Here is a 17,098-nt window from a genome sequence, read left to right as displayed (position 1 = left end):
TTCGAGGAAAAGTTTGAAAAAGCGAAACGTAGTTGAGCTTTTATAATTTCCGAGAATTTAAAGAAAACATACCGCCCGTGTATCGTACATTATTTTGTGCATAGATCGTTTATTACATACCTGAAAGAGGAATTTCTAATTAGTTGCAATGAAATCTGCATCTTGGTTTCTGTTCAATGACGGCAACTTTTAAAAACTAAAATATCTATCTTCAACATTGTTGCTATAAAATGTTTTCCGTGTTTACTGTACTCCAGCAGGCCGTGATATACGTCTGCCTTTTTTTACCCCAGTCTATAAATGCGAACTTAAAATAAACGGTAAGGTTATGTAATGATTTATTTTTCATTTTAATATTTTAACAATATTATTTATATAACATATTGCAGTAATAACATCGGCATCTGGAATCTTGTTGATTTTTTCACGGCTTCCTTAATGTTACTTGCATCACGAATGCAGTAACTTTAGTGGAGTTGTAGAGTTTACTTAATTTTTTCAAATATTTAAAAATAATAATTAACAGTGCAATTTAGGTTAAATTGCAGTGTTAAGTTTCCAATTTATAATTATTACTATACTGAACGTCTCTAAAAATAATATGTTAAAAGCCTAAAGCAGTCCACTCCCTGTCTTCTCTGTCCACTCTATGCCTTCTCAGTCCACTCTATGTCATCTCAGTCCACTCTATGTCCTTTCAGTCCCCTCCCAGTCTTCTCAGTCCACTGTATCTACTCTCAGTCCACTCCCTGTCTTCTCAGTCCACTCTAAGTCCTCTCAGTCCACTCTATGTCTTCTCAGTCCACTCCCTGTCTTCTCAGTCCATTCTATGTCCTCTCAGTACAATCTCTGTTCTCTCAGTACATTCTGTGTCATCTCAGTCCACTCCCTGTCTTCTCAGTCCACTCTATGTCGTCTCAGTACACTCTGTGTCCTCTGAGACCACTCCCTATATTCTCAATCCACTCTGTCATCTCAGTCCACGCCCTGTCTTGTCAGTCCACTCGATGTCCTCTTAGTCCACTCCCTGTCTTCTCAGTCCACTCTATGTCATCTCAGTACACTCAGTGTCATCTCAGTACACTCTGTGTTCTCTCAGTCCCCTCTCTAAACTTTCAGTCCACTCCCTGTCTTCTCAGTCCACTCTATGTCATCTCAGTAAACTCTGTTTTTTCTCAGTCCACTCCCTGTCTTCTCAGTCCACTCTATGTCATCTCTGTACTCTCTGTGTCATCTCAGCACTCTCTGTGTTCTCTCAGCCCACTCCCTGTCTTCTCAGTCTACTCTATGTCATCTCAGTCCACTCCCTGTTTTCTCAGTCCACTCTATATCTTCTCAGTCCACTCAATGTCTTCTTAGTCCACTGCCTGTCTTCTCAGTCCACTCTATGTCCTTTTAGTATATTTCCTGTCTTCTCAACCCAATCTACGTCCTCTCAGTCCACTCCCTGTCTTCTCTGTCCACTCTATGTGCTCTCAGTCCAATCTCTGTACTGTCACTACACTCTCTGTGCTACCAGTCCAGTCTCTTTCTTCTCAGTCCGCTCTATGTGCTCTCAGTCCTCTCTCTGTCACTAAACTCTCTGTCCTGTCAGTTCAGTCATATCAGTCCAATCTCTCTTCCCTATGTCCACTCTGTCGTCTCAGTCCATTCTAAGTCATCTCAGCCCACTGTCTATCCTCTCAGTCCACTCTATGTCATCTCAGTCCACCTCTGTTCTCTCGGTCCACTCTATGTGCTCTCAGTCCAATCTCTGCCCTGTCATTACACTCTCTGTCCTACTAGTGCACTCTTTGCCTTCTCAGTCCACTCTTTATCTTTCTCAGTCCACTCTGTGTGCTATCAGTCCAATCTATGTCCTGTCACTACACTCTCTGTCCTACTAGTGCACTCTTTGCCTTCTCAGTCCACTTTTTTTCTTCTCAGTCCATTCTGTGTGCTATCAATCCAATCTATGTCCTGTCACTACACTCTCTGTCCTACTAGTGCACTCTTTGTCTTCTCAGTCCACTCTGTGTGCTACAACGAGTTAGAACCACTCTTTTTCTTCTCAGTCCATTCTGTGTGCTATCAATCCAATCTATGTCCTGTCACTACACTCTCTGTCCTACTAGTGCACTCTTTGTCTTCTCAAGCCTGGTTCAGACGGTGCGTGTTTCTGTGATGGATTCCAAGGTGGCTAGCAGGCTGGGTGCCATGGTGGCTACAGTGCTGGGTTCCGTGGTGGCTGCGGTGATGGTTTTCGTTCACACGGAGCGAGCTGCCTTGCATGCTGTATCCAAAGAGTTTGAAGTAGGCCTATTACAAACTCTTTGGCTGGATCCCAGTTTGGAAGTTGGAGATGCTGGCGCGGTACGATTTGTAAACATCAAATATGGAAGCTGTATATGAAGCTGTACAAAGAAGACGTTTAGGAGCCTTTGCTGTTTTGCTAGCTTTGAACGCTGAGGACACAGATCAAATTAAAAAGAGTAGAATGTGGAGCCGAAAATGGTTGCTGCGTAGAAATACAGGCCAAGATGTCTTAACAATGCTGTTTGTGTAGCATATAAACATGTTTCTTCTCTGTGCGCCTCAATTAAAGTTCTGACTTGATCTTTGGTCCAACCGTAGGAATTCATAATCAAAATTTTCGACTTGCTCTCTTAAAGGGAGAGGATGGTATTTTTCAAAACTTTTTTCCTATTTGGTGTAAATTATTAATTGTTTGTATGTAGAGAGCTCATAGCTGTGGCAACTCAACCAAATAAAAATATTTTGAAAAAAAAAAAAAAATTATTTGGGGGCCCAAATTTGAAAAAAAATATACCCAATGCAGGATTGTACTAAAACCGATATATCTAAACCGTTTTTAAAGATAGATTCAAACAGTTTTTGCAATGTATTTGCAAAAGTATGTTCTACAAACTGTCTGTAACAGAATTTTGATATTAGTCCCTACGTTGGTAAAATAAACAATTGAAATTTAATAACAATTTTCTGATTTCCTTTCTTGCAAACAAACGCACGTATTTTTAAAATGAAATCAATTAACAAAATTCTGTTACAGAGAAAAGTTTCCTAATAGTCTAAAGAATGTGTGTTCTAAATATCATGCATGTATCTTTAATAGTTCAGAAATAATTATATTCATTTTGTCTGGCAATGTAGCAAAAAAAATTAAGTTACTGGAAACCAATAAAAGCGAGCGTGTGATTTAAAAATCCATAGCGCAGGAAGTTTAAAAATGACGTCTCAACATCCGATAAGGGCACAAATACCCACAAAATGTTATGCAATGTATTCCACACATATCAAAGGGTATTTTAAAGAAAAAAACAATTTTTGAAAATTTAATTTACCGGAAAAGTGGGCGAGTGATTTAAAAATCCATAATGCAGGAAGTTTAAAAATGGCGAACCACACATATCACAGTATTTTAAAGAATTTTTTTTTTTTTTTTTAATTTAGTAATTTTTCATCAAAAATACCATCCTCTCCCCTTAAAATAGTAGCTTCTGCAACCTTCCCGAGGTTGATCCACACTGTTGTTTTCTCGTTCCCAAGGTCCCAGAACATTCTAGATAACACTCATGATAAATAAAAAACTAACCATAAGTGGAAAACAACTAAAATTCTACATTAACAATAGTAAATGTTGCAACAAAGCAATTAAACAAGAAGTTTAAAACAACTGAAGTTCTATATTTGATTATTCTATCCTTAGAAACTAAGAAATACATAAAAAAAAAAAGATTTAGTTGGAAAACAACTATTTTGGTAACACTGAACCAGCACAGAAGCATGCAGGAAAAATAGCAAGGAACCTACCCTCGAAATCCAGCAAGCTAGCCATCCACGGAGCCACCAGAGCGCATTATTAACGGTGAGTGACCACGCAGGCGACCCATCCGCGCAGCCACCTTGGAATCCATCACAGAAACACGCACCGTCTGAACCGGGCTTCAGTCCACTCTGTGTGCTACAACGAGTTAAGTCCGGTTAACACTGTTCATTATATTTAAACAGTGCTCCCATAATGGAATAATTGTTCTTTCTGGATATAGTTTTAGCTCTTTTCACAACACAACTTCATCATTTCAATCGCAACCAGTAAACCACATATTAAAAAAATAGCTACAATATTTTGTTTTGATTATCTGAGAAGGTTGTCACTGATAACTGATAATATAGAAATCATCCATTCTTTAAGAGTGTTGTAGCAATATTCCTGTTGAATACTAGTATAATCAAATAAATCAGCATTTTAAGAAACAGAATCACTTATGAACTGGTGAAATCGAACAATATTACTAGTCTGTGAACTGGTAACTACTACTTTACCCTTGTAGTTTCTAAAAACACAGACTTTGTAAAAATTTTATTTAATAAACTAATATTACTACTGTGCAGACTAATATTATTAGTCTAGGCCCCTGGTCTAGATCGAGAAGGCATTGATATCAGTCTTCAGTATGAACCCAGTCAGGGCTATATTTGCCAAGTTCGATCTCCGACTTTTAATTATTATTTTTGGCTACACCAGTCACATTCCCTTCCAACGAATATCCGTCTTCAGTTTGAACTATTACAGATACATGCATGATATTTAGAACACACATTCTTTAGACTATTAGGAAACTTTTCTCTGTAACAGAATTTTGTTAATTGATTTCATTTTAAAAATACGTCCGTTTGTTTGCAAGAAAGGAAATCAGAAAATTGTTATTAAATTTTAATTGTTTATTTTACCAACGTAGGGACCAATATCAAAATTCTGTTACAGACAGTTTGTAGAACATACTTTTGCAAATACATTGCAAAAACTGTTTGAATCTATCTTTAAAAACGGTTTAGATATATCGGTTTTAGTACAATCCTGCATTGGGTTATTTTTTTTTTCAAATTTGGGCCCCCAAATAATTTTTTTTTTTTTATTTTTATTTGGTTGAGTTGCCACAGCTATGAGCTCGCTACATACAAAAAATTAATAATTTACGCCAAATAGGAAAAAAGTTTTGAAAAATACCATCCTCTCCCCTTAAAAGAGGAAGTCGAAATTTTTGATTATGAATTCTTACGGTTGGACCAGAGATCAATAATTTTTATTATACAACGATACTGAGCACCTAGCGGTGTAGGCAGTATGCAAAGCTCTTCCACCACGTGGACTGCCTTATTATTCGGTTTACCGAAGGCTCGATTTGTTTTGCTCTCTTTGTTCGGCTGCGACTTTTGGATATAAAAGGCAGATCACGTCATTGAGCCATCCAGATATTACAACTATCTTCAAAAGCAACAACTTACAACGCAAAATACATCCATCAGGAATTATACCCTTTCTTAAAACTGACATTCTATCTTCTTAGAAATGACTTCTTAAAATAATAATGCATGTGTACTTTTAGTAGTTAAAAAGCATTATATATGAATAACAACTTCTTTTTAGGTATACATTTTCATTTTACTAATAAGCTATGTACAGTATAAAGGTTATTCAGGACATATACACTGTTGAAATGTAAAATGTAACTAATAAACAGTGTATACGCTATTCTATATATAAGAGTTGTACAATTACACATGATAATCGTTACACAACCTATCACCCTAGTATAAGCCTTGCACAGGACAAGATGACCGACTCCGTAAACAGCTAACCGTTTGTTTCCTGACTTTTTTTTTTTAAACTGAGCTAAATATCTCCTGTAAAGAAAGTTATACAACCGAAATGGAAGATTTGAACGATTATTTAATAAGTACAGAGGACATTGAAGACATTGAGGGTATAAATAATTGTGGCAATAGAAAAATAAAGCAGTACGAAACTCGTTTTTATCCATTTAAATTTAATGATGAGAATTTTAAAGGAAAATGTAGATTCACCAAGCAATATATATCTATTGTTGCTGATATTGTAAAAGAAGATTTGAAGCTGGTGGATCTGTAAGTTCTGAACTGCAAATTTTACTATCACATCCAAGTTTTCGCACATGGTGAAGAAATGAAGTATTGACTTAATTTTAAATAGGCCTAAATCTCTGAATATGGTTACTATATTGTATAGTAGAGAATGGATTAAAGCACGCTTTACTTTCGTTACTAAATGCACTTGCCACTAAATTGAATAATTAAAAATAATGATCACAGATAATTTGAATCAACATTTTTTATAATTCTCTTGACAAGCTACACCAAAGAAGTCACAAAATGGTGTCAAGTTTTCATTAATATAAGAAAGCAGGGCTCTGGCGCGAGTGGAAATCTAAGTGCTTATAACTCTAAATTTATGAGTCCAATATTATAAGTGGTTAAATGTTGTTTTCTTCAGTATAAAGGAAACAAAATTTCTATTTGCAATAAATTAATGAGAGGAAACTTCTCCCTTTCAGTAACCATTATTTAGACATTTAAATCTGTAGTGTACTATGTAGCTAGTCGGCGATGTATGCAATGGAGGGGAAACGGAACTAGCCATCCTAACCCATTATCTCCTGACTTAGTTGCCTTATAAGTGGTGCCTTCTTGGTATCACTTGTGAGGTTCGGACGTGTCTTCGGACAGTTGATTAAACAAGAATCTACAATATCTCCTTTTTTTAAAGAATAATAAGTACCGCATGTATCTCGTCCTACTTACGATCAAAACATAAGTTTAGGTAGTGTAAAATATTAGCAGAGTATTCTCATGGCTTATTAATATAATGCCTACCTATTATGAAAGACGTTTATTAATATACACAATGACATATTAAAGTACTGTGTATGGTACTTAATTTTTCTGTATTGTCCCAATTTGGAGATCGTATTTTCTTCCCCTTTTTCATTTCTTTCTGTGTGAGATTTGTGCTCCAAACCATCGTGGTCTTACATAAACAGTAAACACTTATGTATATCGATTATCAGGTTATACAAATCGAACGAGATTCAGTCGATATGTGACGAGAAAGAGTTACAACGTAATAAAATGATGACGTATACTGTTTAACACTGGTATAGTAAAACACCAGCTATATAGTGTTTATTGGTAAAAAAAATATACATATAGTCGGTGACTCAGGAGAAGACGAGCGCAGATTGAGGAAAAAGGATAGTTAATAGATAACGTTACAACAACACGTGCAATATTTGTACTACTCAGGGGCGTATTTTGCGGACTACCGGGGCTACCAGCGATAGCCCAAGGAAATTACAAAAGAAAAAGTTTATAATATAACATAATGTAATAATTTTGTATTATTAGTTTTACCATAGTAATTAAAATTAAAGTAATTGTTAGATTTATATGCGCTCTCTGCTCTCGAAAAGAAACAAGTTGTCAAGGCGGCATCGCTGGAGAAACCGCTTGCTACGTGAGGTAGCCTGTGACCGTTCCGCGCACGCTGTCCTTCGCACAACTGCCCGTCCCCCCTGCTCCCTACTGTTTCTATCGTGCAGTGTAGGCCGTGAGTTGCCGCTCTCGTGATCGGTTTCTTCACAGGCGCGAAGCAACAATACGCTTAGTACGCTAGCTCTGAATGTGATTGTGTTCTTGCAGTGCATTATTTTAAATCTGTGATTTGTTCGAGTGTCCAAGGGTAATATTAATTGTGAATTATTAAGTTTTTAATTTCCCAATTAAGTGATATTGTGAAAAATATGGCAGAACAAGTTTCTGGAGAGGTTTGTGTTCAAAATGACTGTGTAATAAAAGGTTTATTAAAAGTGCCTTTTAACCGTCATACATAACAACGAGAAAGTTGAAATTGTGAAAATGGAAAGACCAACTCCTGAGTTAAATTTGTCCATGGACGTAAAAGAAAAACAGCGTGAGTACACACGCCATTTCACTTCAACATCATATGGTAAGTGGAAATGGTTGTGTGGTACTTCTAAACTGTCTAAACTATTTTGCTGGCCATGTTTGTTATTTAGCCGCGAAACTAATGTGTGGTCAAAAGAGGGGTTTTCTAATATGAACTCCCTTCAAGCGACAGTCCTAGAATACGACAAATCAAAAGCTCATATTTGTAATAGCATGAACTTTGCAAACTTTGGAAAGACAAGAATTGATTTACAGCTAGATAAGCAAAAAGCTCTAACATCAACCAACACAATGCTCTTGTGAAAAAAAAAATCGGGAGATTTTACTGTGTCTTATTAACGCAGTCTGCTTTCTAGGAAAACAAGAATTGGCTTTTCGGGGTCATAACGAGAGTGTGAAATCAGACAATATAGGAAATTATATTGAATATTTAAGTTCCTTGAGTGAATTTGACCATTTACTGGCCAATCATCTTGAGAGTTCAACAGTATTTCGTGGTACTTCTCCCGCAATTCAGAATGACTTAATATTTGCTATAAGTGGGGTTATGATAAAGAAAATAAAACCTTTTGTGGCCATTGTTGTTGATGAAACAAGTTACTGCTCTAATCAGAGTCAATTGTCCACTGTTTTAAGATACGTCGACAGTACTGCCAATGTTCAAGAACGGTGTATAGGATTCACAAATGTCAGTTCGGACAAAACTGCTGCTGCTTTGTTTCAGTATGTGGAAGGTGTTACAGCAGAATACAATGTCGGCAATAAGTTAATTGCACAGACATACGATGGTGCTTCAGTTATGGCGGGAAATATTAATGGCTTGAAAACAGAAGTTCAAGAAAAATATCCTCAAGCACTATTTGTCCATTGTTACAGCTATGTTCTCAATTTAGTTATGCAACAAACTACTTCATCCATTCCAGAATGCTGCATTTTTTTCAAAACACTATCGGGTTTACCTGCATTTTTCTCATCATCTCCTAAAAGATCAGAAAACTCAAGGAATTTATGAACAAGAAACTCCCAAAAGTAGCACCAACTAGATTGAATTTTACATCTCGGCTTGTAAATACAGTAAAGGAATACAGAGAAAAACGGACTGCTTTCTTTAAAAATATCATTTGTAATGACTCTGAAGAAAACTGGGATGATGCTGTAATAGTGCAGGCTCAAGGATATTAGAATTTTTTCACACAGTTTCAGAATATATTTCTTCTTGAAGTCTATGCTAGAGTGTTTGCACATACAGATGTGCTCTACAATATTCTTCAGACAAAAAGTCTAGACATAGCATACTACTTGCAAGAGGTATCAAAGTTAAAAAAATACTATATCCAAGTTCAGACGTAGTGGGTTTCCGTCCATATGGAGTAATATGGAAAATGAAAATTCTTCAGCCAATACAATGGAACCACCATTAAAGCGAAGAAAAGGAGATGATGAATTGAAATACAGGCAGCTGTACTACAGCATACTAGATCGTATGCACATGGAAATTACTGACAGATTTTCTGATTATGGAAAGCTTCAGTTCACACATCTTCTAGATTCTCAAAAATTTTCTGCTTATAGAGAAAACTTCCCGAATGAGGCACTAAACAAATTATTTCAGTCCTATAACAGTAACTTTGATCAAATACGTTTGAAAAATGAATTAAGTGTAATATATTCAGCAGAAGTCTTTGATTTTTCGAACAAACCTATCCATGAAATATTATCTGCCATATATGAAAACTAGCTGAACCAAGTTATTCCTGAAGTCCTTAAATTGGCAACATTAATTGTGACAATACCAGCTACGTCAGCATCGGTAGAAAGAACATTTTCTGCGTTGAAGAGAATAAAATCCTACTGCAGATCAACTCATACACAAGAACGTTTATCCGGCTTGGCACTGATGTCCATTGAAAAGTCATTTCTACAGAAACTTTGCAAGTGGCCCAACTGTAATTTCAATGACGAAGTCATCGACGTATTTTCGTCCCAATCAAGACGTCTGGAATTCACATAAATATGTAAGGAATTTTTTTATAGGGATTTTAAAATATATTTTGTGTAATAAGAGGGTCAGTGGTAGCCCAAACCCTTTAACCAGTATACGCCACTGGTACTACTAGTAAGAAGAAACATTATTTCCACTTACTAGTAGTACAAGTATTGCACTATTGTCGTAACATTCTCTGTTAACAACCCTTAGCTTATGCACGTCTTGTTCTGTGTAAAACTATACTACTGTTTAACATATCAGAAGCAACTTTTATTAGTAAAACTGTAAAAGTTTAAAATATAAACGATACTTATGAAGTTACTGCAACTTCAAAATAATAAACAAAATATATGATGTGTTATAGTGTCAAATCAACTGTAGAAGTACTTGCAAACACTTTTTTTTTTAAATAAGACAACTTAAATTTTCTTCAATTGTTACTCTGGTTGTGTACTCGAAAAAGACAGTTTCATGTATGATTAAGTGCGCCTGGTGTTCTGACTAGCCTGCAATACATCAGGGGTAACCGCTTGAAAGTCGAATATTCGGCCGGACGTTCAACCTAACCAGTTGTACCTCCAACCGGTCGAATCTAAACTGGTTGTAAGCGCTATTTTGCAGCTCTCTGTGCCGTATGTTCAAAAATGGACAAACCAATGTCCATGATGAAGAGAGAAGTGGTCAACAGAGTATCGTGAATGCAGATCTGATTTGTTTGGTTGACGAAAGGGTTAGAGCAAACCGCAGGTTCACCATGTCTGAGCTTAGTGAGGATTTTCCACAGGTTAGTCGTACTCTTCTGTACAAAGTCATTACTGGTACTGAAGATTTGGGCTATCGTAAACTTTCTGCCAGATGGGTGCCTAAACTCCTTTCTGACAAACAAAAGGCTCTGCAAGTGGGAGCAGCAATGTCCTTTCTTGAGCATTACGAAAGAGAAGGTGATGCTTTTCTCGATCAGGTTGTGACAGAAGATGAGACTTGGGTGCGGTATGTGAATCTAAAAACAAAGCTTCAATCAATGCAGTGGGGCCATACTCACTCCCCAAAAAAACCCACAAAGTGTCGTCAAACACTTTCTATGAGGAAACTCATGGCAACTGTCTTCTGGGACAGAAAAGGAATTTTGCTAGTGGAGTTCTTGGAGAGGAATGCCACAATTAATGCTGAGCGTTACTGTAACACACTAACAACTTGAAAAGGGCCATTCAAAACAAACGTCATGGCATGTTGAGCTCTGGGGTGATTTTCCTGCACGATAATGCACGGCTGCATACAGCGCGTCATACTGCGACCAAACTGCAAGAATTCAACTGGGAAGTATTGGATCACCCTCCCTGTAGCCCAGATTTGGCGCCTAGCGATTACCATCTCTTCATGCGCATGAAGGTTGGCTTCAGTTGCAGATTGCCGAATTCTACGATTGCGGAATTTCAAAGCCCGTCAAACGCTACGAATGTCTTAATGTGACTGGAAACTATTTAGAAAAATAAACTAGAGTGTATACTTTCAAACATATTGTAACCCAATTCTGTAACGTCATTGTAAAAAAAATAAACTGAAGTTACTTTATGAATAGCCCTCGTAAAAGGCTGTGAGGGTTGTCCTGCATCCATCTACCACTTATGGCTAGATTTACTATAACAGATACCAGTAAACTGCATTTGAACAGTTACTTTTGGAAAAGGGGCAATTCCTTTGCTCTTCAGCTTAAAATTCAGTATACTAAGTCATTTTTAATGAAATGGTCCTTTTTCTGTGGAATATCACAAAACACGCATTTCTTGTGACGCCCTTCCAAATTAACATTATCTTTCTTTGGCAGAATTATTCCTATCTATTTAAATTGTAATGTTTATCAAATTTATACTTTGCTCACAATTAACCTACAGTTCTTGCACATGAAGTTTTCTTTTGAACACATCTATATGAAAAAAATGTACACAATAAATGTATAATTGTTCAATCTTCCTGACTGCTATCATCACTTAGCTTTCTTTTTCTTTTTCCCAGTACTGTTTGTGTCAATTCCAGAAGAGTATTGGTAAGTTTCTCTGTCTGTTCAGTCTGTTCTTTCAATAGAGCTTCAATACGATTGAACCTCTCCTCCTCTTTCTTCTCTCTCGCCTCTTCTCTTGCTCGTCGGTCTTGATCCAGACTCTGTACAATGGCAAGAACCTCAGCCAAATTTACAGACTGACTGGGCGAAAATTGGAAAGATGACTTGAATCCAGGTGAAGGATCAGCATCATTGTCGGAAACTGGCTCATCTGATCTGGTATCCAATCTCTCATCATTACATTTCAGAGGCAAAATAAGTTTCCTAGTAGTTTCCAAGGCTTTCTGCAGTTCTTCCATGTATGGTGGAGGTGTTTTGTTTCCTGGTTTTGTTACATACACGATGTATGCTCTTCTCAAATTGCGCCATTTTTGGTGGCACGCTTTACCAGCATCTGGACCAAGGTCAAAACCTTCCTGCAAGAGTTCTTCTGCTACCTGCGCCCATACTGTTTTCTTAATAGTATTCCTGTCCAGTAGCATTGACTGAATACGTTCACTACCAACGATTCTGATCAATGCAATAGTAGCCCCAGGTTTGTCCAAGTGGGATCTCCAAACTGTGGATTCTGAAAGAGAATTTTTCAGAATTATTAGACTATGGCAGTCTCTTTGGTAATCTAGCTCCTATCATAAGTAGAGTTTTCCTTCAGTTCTAAATTTTATATAATTTTCGTATGACTAAAAGAAAAATGTGAATATTTTGAACCATCTTCTGAAAATAAAACTGAGAAGGAAATTTGAAGGAATTTCTATGGATGTACAAATGGTAAAGAAGTAAAATACAGTAGAATCCCTCTTAACCGGCACCGAAGGAAACAGGTTAGTTCTGGAAACGAGATTTTGCTGGATAATTGAATAAATACCGATATATACAAAAAAAGTTCGTATTTCATGGTACTAAATGTTGAAATTGCAGCCATGTGAAGCTTTTTCTCTATCACTTGCTCATAACTGAATAAACATAAAAACTGTGTGGATTTTCCTTATTAAAACACATCACACAACACAAATAATACACTAATTATTCTAGGTTCGAATATTCACTGAAAATGAAAGTTCGTGTGAACTTTCTAATGTGGCAACATTGACGGCCCGAATGTAACTAAATAAACATAAAAACTGTGAATTTTCTTTTTTAAAACACATCACAAAACACAAATAATACACCAATTTTAGGTTCGAATATTCACTGAAAATGAAAGTTCGTGTGTACTTCCTACTGTGGCAAAACTGATGACCCAGACTGTGGCAATCTGGCAGATTTAAACTTTTTTTTATTCAGCAAAAAGTACTGTTGTTGTTTTGGTATTGCCAGTTATTTGGGTGCCGGTTACGAGGGATTTTACTGTATTAAATAGTAGATAACTTGTACAAAAGGGGTTTGGATTGTATAGAATATAACATGACCTTTCGAAAGTGAACAGGGTTTAGGATGAAGCTAGAAAATTATCCCACTCATTGAGGCCATTACGAAAGTTTAAATCCACTGGACTGACCAAAATTGTTTATTTAAGATTGACTTGAGTTAAAAATGAAGATATAAGAAATATTTTGGGAATTGCAAAATTTCAGGACATATTGGAGGAAAATAGAATTAGATGGTTTTGACATGTAATGAGGATGGGATGGGTAAAGAGAAATTACCAAAGAAGGCATTGAAACTTAAAATCTGTTGGAATACCTACAACAAGATGGGAAGATCAAATTAAGAGGGACGTTGAAAAAAGAGGGAAACCATGACGAGAAGTAGTGGAAGAGAATAGCTAGGAGGACTTGACAGATGGAAGATGCTGTCTCATACTCGATCCCACAACCAGGGACACGAGTCTAGATGAAGAAGTACAAATATTACACACAGAAGTAAAAAAAAAAAAGTAAAGTAAACTACAGGAAATTTGGTTTTTAACTTGACTATTGGGCCTACACTTTTACTATGTCATACTACTTTTGACCAATCAAACGGTAGACTATGGAAGGACGTGTTTCAACCAATCATGGCTGCTTATCACTACAATATTGTTATCATCTCCCTAGCATTTGTTTGTTTTTATCACCTTCCTAGCATGTTTCTTTATTTGCCAACATTTAAAACTGCAAATTCTTTACGGTACTATAAAACATGCTTTGTGATAGTCATTTGTTTCTCACATAGATAGTCAACTGAAAATGGCGGCTTCATTCAAATGTTTTGGTAAAGTTAACATTAGTAAAATAGAATTTTAATAAATTAATATTTCATTATATTAGAGTACTTTATTTCTTCTATCTTTATACTTTCTTCTAATCGTGAAATAGTCGATCAAATGCCATTCCAGTTTTGATTTTCTGTAGATAAATCAAAACCTCTAGTGAGATTACTGTTGATAAAATTTGAAATAGTAATGGATATTACACCCCACACCTGTACTTACTTCCGGTATCACTGGCAGTGCTAGGATTCATAATTTTATTGTCTTCAAATTAAACTGAAGTTGTTAAACCTGTAATCAAGAAATACTCTGTACACAAAAATTTCTCAACAGGTCATAAGTTACATACTCATTAAATTTCAAGAAAGATAAGACTATAAATACAACTGAACACAAAGTTGGAAAACAGAAAATAGCAAAATAGCTACTGAAGACTCAGCTTCGTAAGGGAACATAAACAGACAAAGACAGAATGGTTTCTAAAATAAAAAAAGTTTTGAAGTGTTTCTTCAACAATGCTCTTAAATCTGCTGTGTGCCATGCATTTATAAATTCCTTCCATTTGGTACAAGTGTGACACAAGCTGAGTACCTAACTAAAAAAAAAAGAACATAGGTTAATAAAATATAGAACTGAAGATATACATAATATTTTAGCACATTAATGTTTGTCACTCAACTTGGCAAAACAGACATGATTAGTATTAAAGAGAAACAACTTTACAAAGAGCTTGGGAAAACAAGATATAAGATTCATGTTGCATACTGGATATCTTAAAAGACTAGAAAAGTGTGAAAATGAGAACTGGATCAAAGGTAGAATTAAAAATGTAAAGAGAGGTAAAGTCTTGGTTGGAAAAACGTATGCAACATAGCTTTCTTCTCATAAAAGATTTCTTATTTTTGTCTTCTCTCTGCTCATATAATGATAGTGGTTCCATGCAGAATCATTTCAATTAAAATGAGAAATAAATTGGCGCTGTCACGTGAGGAATAAAGTCCATTGTGGATTTTGACCACAAGAAAATTTTTTAAAAATATTCATTCATAGTTTTCTACCCAGGGGTAGGTCTTTCTCTGCAAACCCAGCATTCTCGAATCTTTCCCATTTTCTGCCTTCCTTTTCAGTAAACTTAACATATGGGAAAATTTCAGTATACGGATTCCTCACTGACAAATCTTAAAATACTAAAAAGAGCAGATTTGTCTGCCTTTTTCAAATACGAATCATCATGCTTACGAAAAGGCACTTTTCAGTGCCAGTACCGTAAAGTGGGGTAACTTTGAACAGTAATTTAGCTCCTTTCTAAATTAAATTCTGTACCCAATTGCGAAAAAACTTTTAAGTTGTCAATAAATTAGTTCAATTTTTTCGAAATAGAGTACAGCATTTAATTTAGAAGGGCGCTAAATTACTGTTCAAAGTCATCTCGGCGTTCAAAGTCACCCCACTTTACGGTAATTTATTTTTGTGTGCAAAACGTTGGAATTTTGAAGTAAGAGGGAAAGGAAGGAATCCCTGTTCTGAAAGTTATCCAACTGGCACCATCATAATAAATTGCACCGTAGGTATGAAACATTTTTTGACGTAGGCCTAAATTTCAGTCACTACGCCTACGGACCTTTGTTTATAATATTAGGAAGTTAGGTTACAGGATTATTGAAAAATTGACACATGTACTTACGTGATTACGTATTATGTTGTAATTATTCACTAAATCATTAATATTTGCATGTAGGGCAGCAAAGTCAAAAAAATTTAAAAAGACTTAGTTTTCTATTATACACTTTTCTTCTATTAAGTTCAGAACTTAACAAATATATCCCATTCACGTCATTGCATCTATTATTTCCCAAACAGTGTCGCCAACACAAATTAATATTAAGAAGAAATGCGCACAAGTGTGCAAGAGATGATTGTTGTTATTCTTTGATGTATTCGCTAATTGACATGATTCTGTTCATGCATCAGGTGACAGAGTTCGCACACACATTCCGAGCCAGGAGTGTGTGGTAGTGTTGGGTCTTGGTGGTTGTATTGGTACATAAATTGGTATCCGTCAGCCTGGGGTTTTTTTAAGCGTGTAATGTATTTCTCCAAACTGGAATTGACTACGCTGCACTATTGGCTATTTTAGACCCAGTGTTGCCAAGTCAGCGGTTTTGTAGCTAAATCTGGTATTATCAGGACTATGGTCAGCAACAGAATTTTACCATCAGCGGCTAGCTATTTATTTGGCGGTTTTTTTATGATTCCGACAAGGGAGACGATATTTTTTAGTTTTTTTTCTTTGTAAAGATGTTATAATTAGTGATGAGCTTAAACGATATTTTCAAGTATCTGTGACAACTGTGACTGTGACAATTATCTGTGACTTTTATCGGCCATTTTGTCACACCGATATTTTATATCGATACGTAGCATGAATTACACCGATATTTTGTCACACCGATAAAAATTAGCAGGAAATATTGAAGAGCAGTGAAATATGAATACGATTTCTCTATACACAACACTCATCAGTGATTTATATGGGAAAATCCAACAAAGAAATTATGTACATGTACCATTAACAAATAAATACTTACCTAACTGAACAGTAACATATCAAAAGTTAACCTCATGTACCAAGAGGTTATATTATAGATATTGAACCAGTTGATCATTTTTAAATGTAGTTGGGTATGGAGAAATTGAGGTTATATGATTATCCTAATCGTTTTAAAAATTGATCCTTTTTATTGAATATAATATAATGGGTAAATTATTTTAAGTCGTGTATTAACATAATATTGAGTCACAGAATAAAAATTAATGAAACAAGTATTCGGAAAAACATTGGAAAATAATTACAAAACAAAACAGTTGTTCAGACAGGATTTTGCACAAGATTAAGTACTGGTAACCAATGGTGTTGTTATTTAAATCGTGTAATAACTACATCATTTATAATAAGATGGAGAAACTACCGCCAGATTGCTGTTATTGTATCATGCGCACGCGCAAACCTACGACGTAGAGGAGAAAATATCAGTTACAGAGCACTGAATACGGAGCAGATTTCGATAGCGATATTTTG

At 35.8% G+C, this 17,098-nt stretch overlaps 1 protein-coding gene across 1 annotated transcript; it reads right to left on the bottom strand.

The window, feature by feature from the left end:
• Positions 1-321: 321 nt before the first annotated feature.
• Positions 322-15,889, bottom strand: LOC138712039 (uncharacterized). Its single transcript, XM_069843430.1, has 3 exons — positions 15,704-15,889; positions 14,242-14,310; positions 322-12,396 (listed from the first exon to the last, which is right to left on the bottom strand). Exons 2-3 carry the CDS (start codon positions 14,270-14,272, stop codon positions 11,732-11,734), a joined length of 696 nt encoding a protein of 231 aa, XP_069699531.1. The 5' UTR covers positions 14,273-14,310; positions 15,704-15,889; the 3' UTR covers positions 322-11,731.
• Between the last annotated feature and the right edge of the window lie 1,209 nt (positions 15,890-17,098).

This window comes from Periplaneta americana, chromosome 13, assembly GCF_040183065.1.
Source record: "Periplaneta americana isolate PAMFEO1 chromosome 13, P.americana_PAMFEO1_priV1, whole genome shotgun sequence".
Taxonomy (NCBI): domain Eukaryota; kingdom Metazoa; phylum Arthropoda; class Insecta; order Blattodea; family Blattidae; genus Periplaneta; species Periplaneta americana.
The sequence above is the reverse complement of the archived record's forward strand: the minus strand, read 5'-3'. Positions and strand labels throughout refer to the sequence as shown.

Bases quoted from the DNA above. Each gene is read 5' to 3' on its own strand.
- LOC138712039 (XM_069843430.1), bottom strand. From the start codon at position 14,272: ATGAATCCTAGCACTGCCAGTGATACCGGAA. The intron at 12,397-14,241 runs GTAAGTACAGGT...ATTCTCTTTCAG, and splicing joins CACTGCCAGTGATACCGGAA to AATCCACAGTTTGGAGATCC.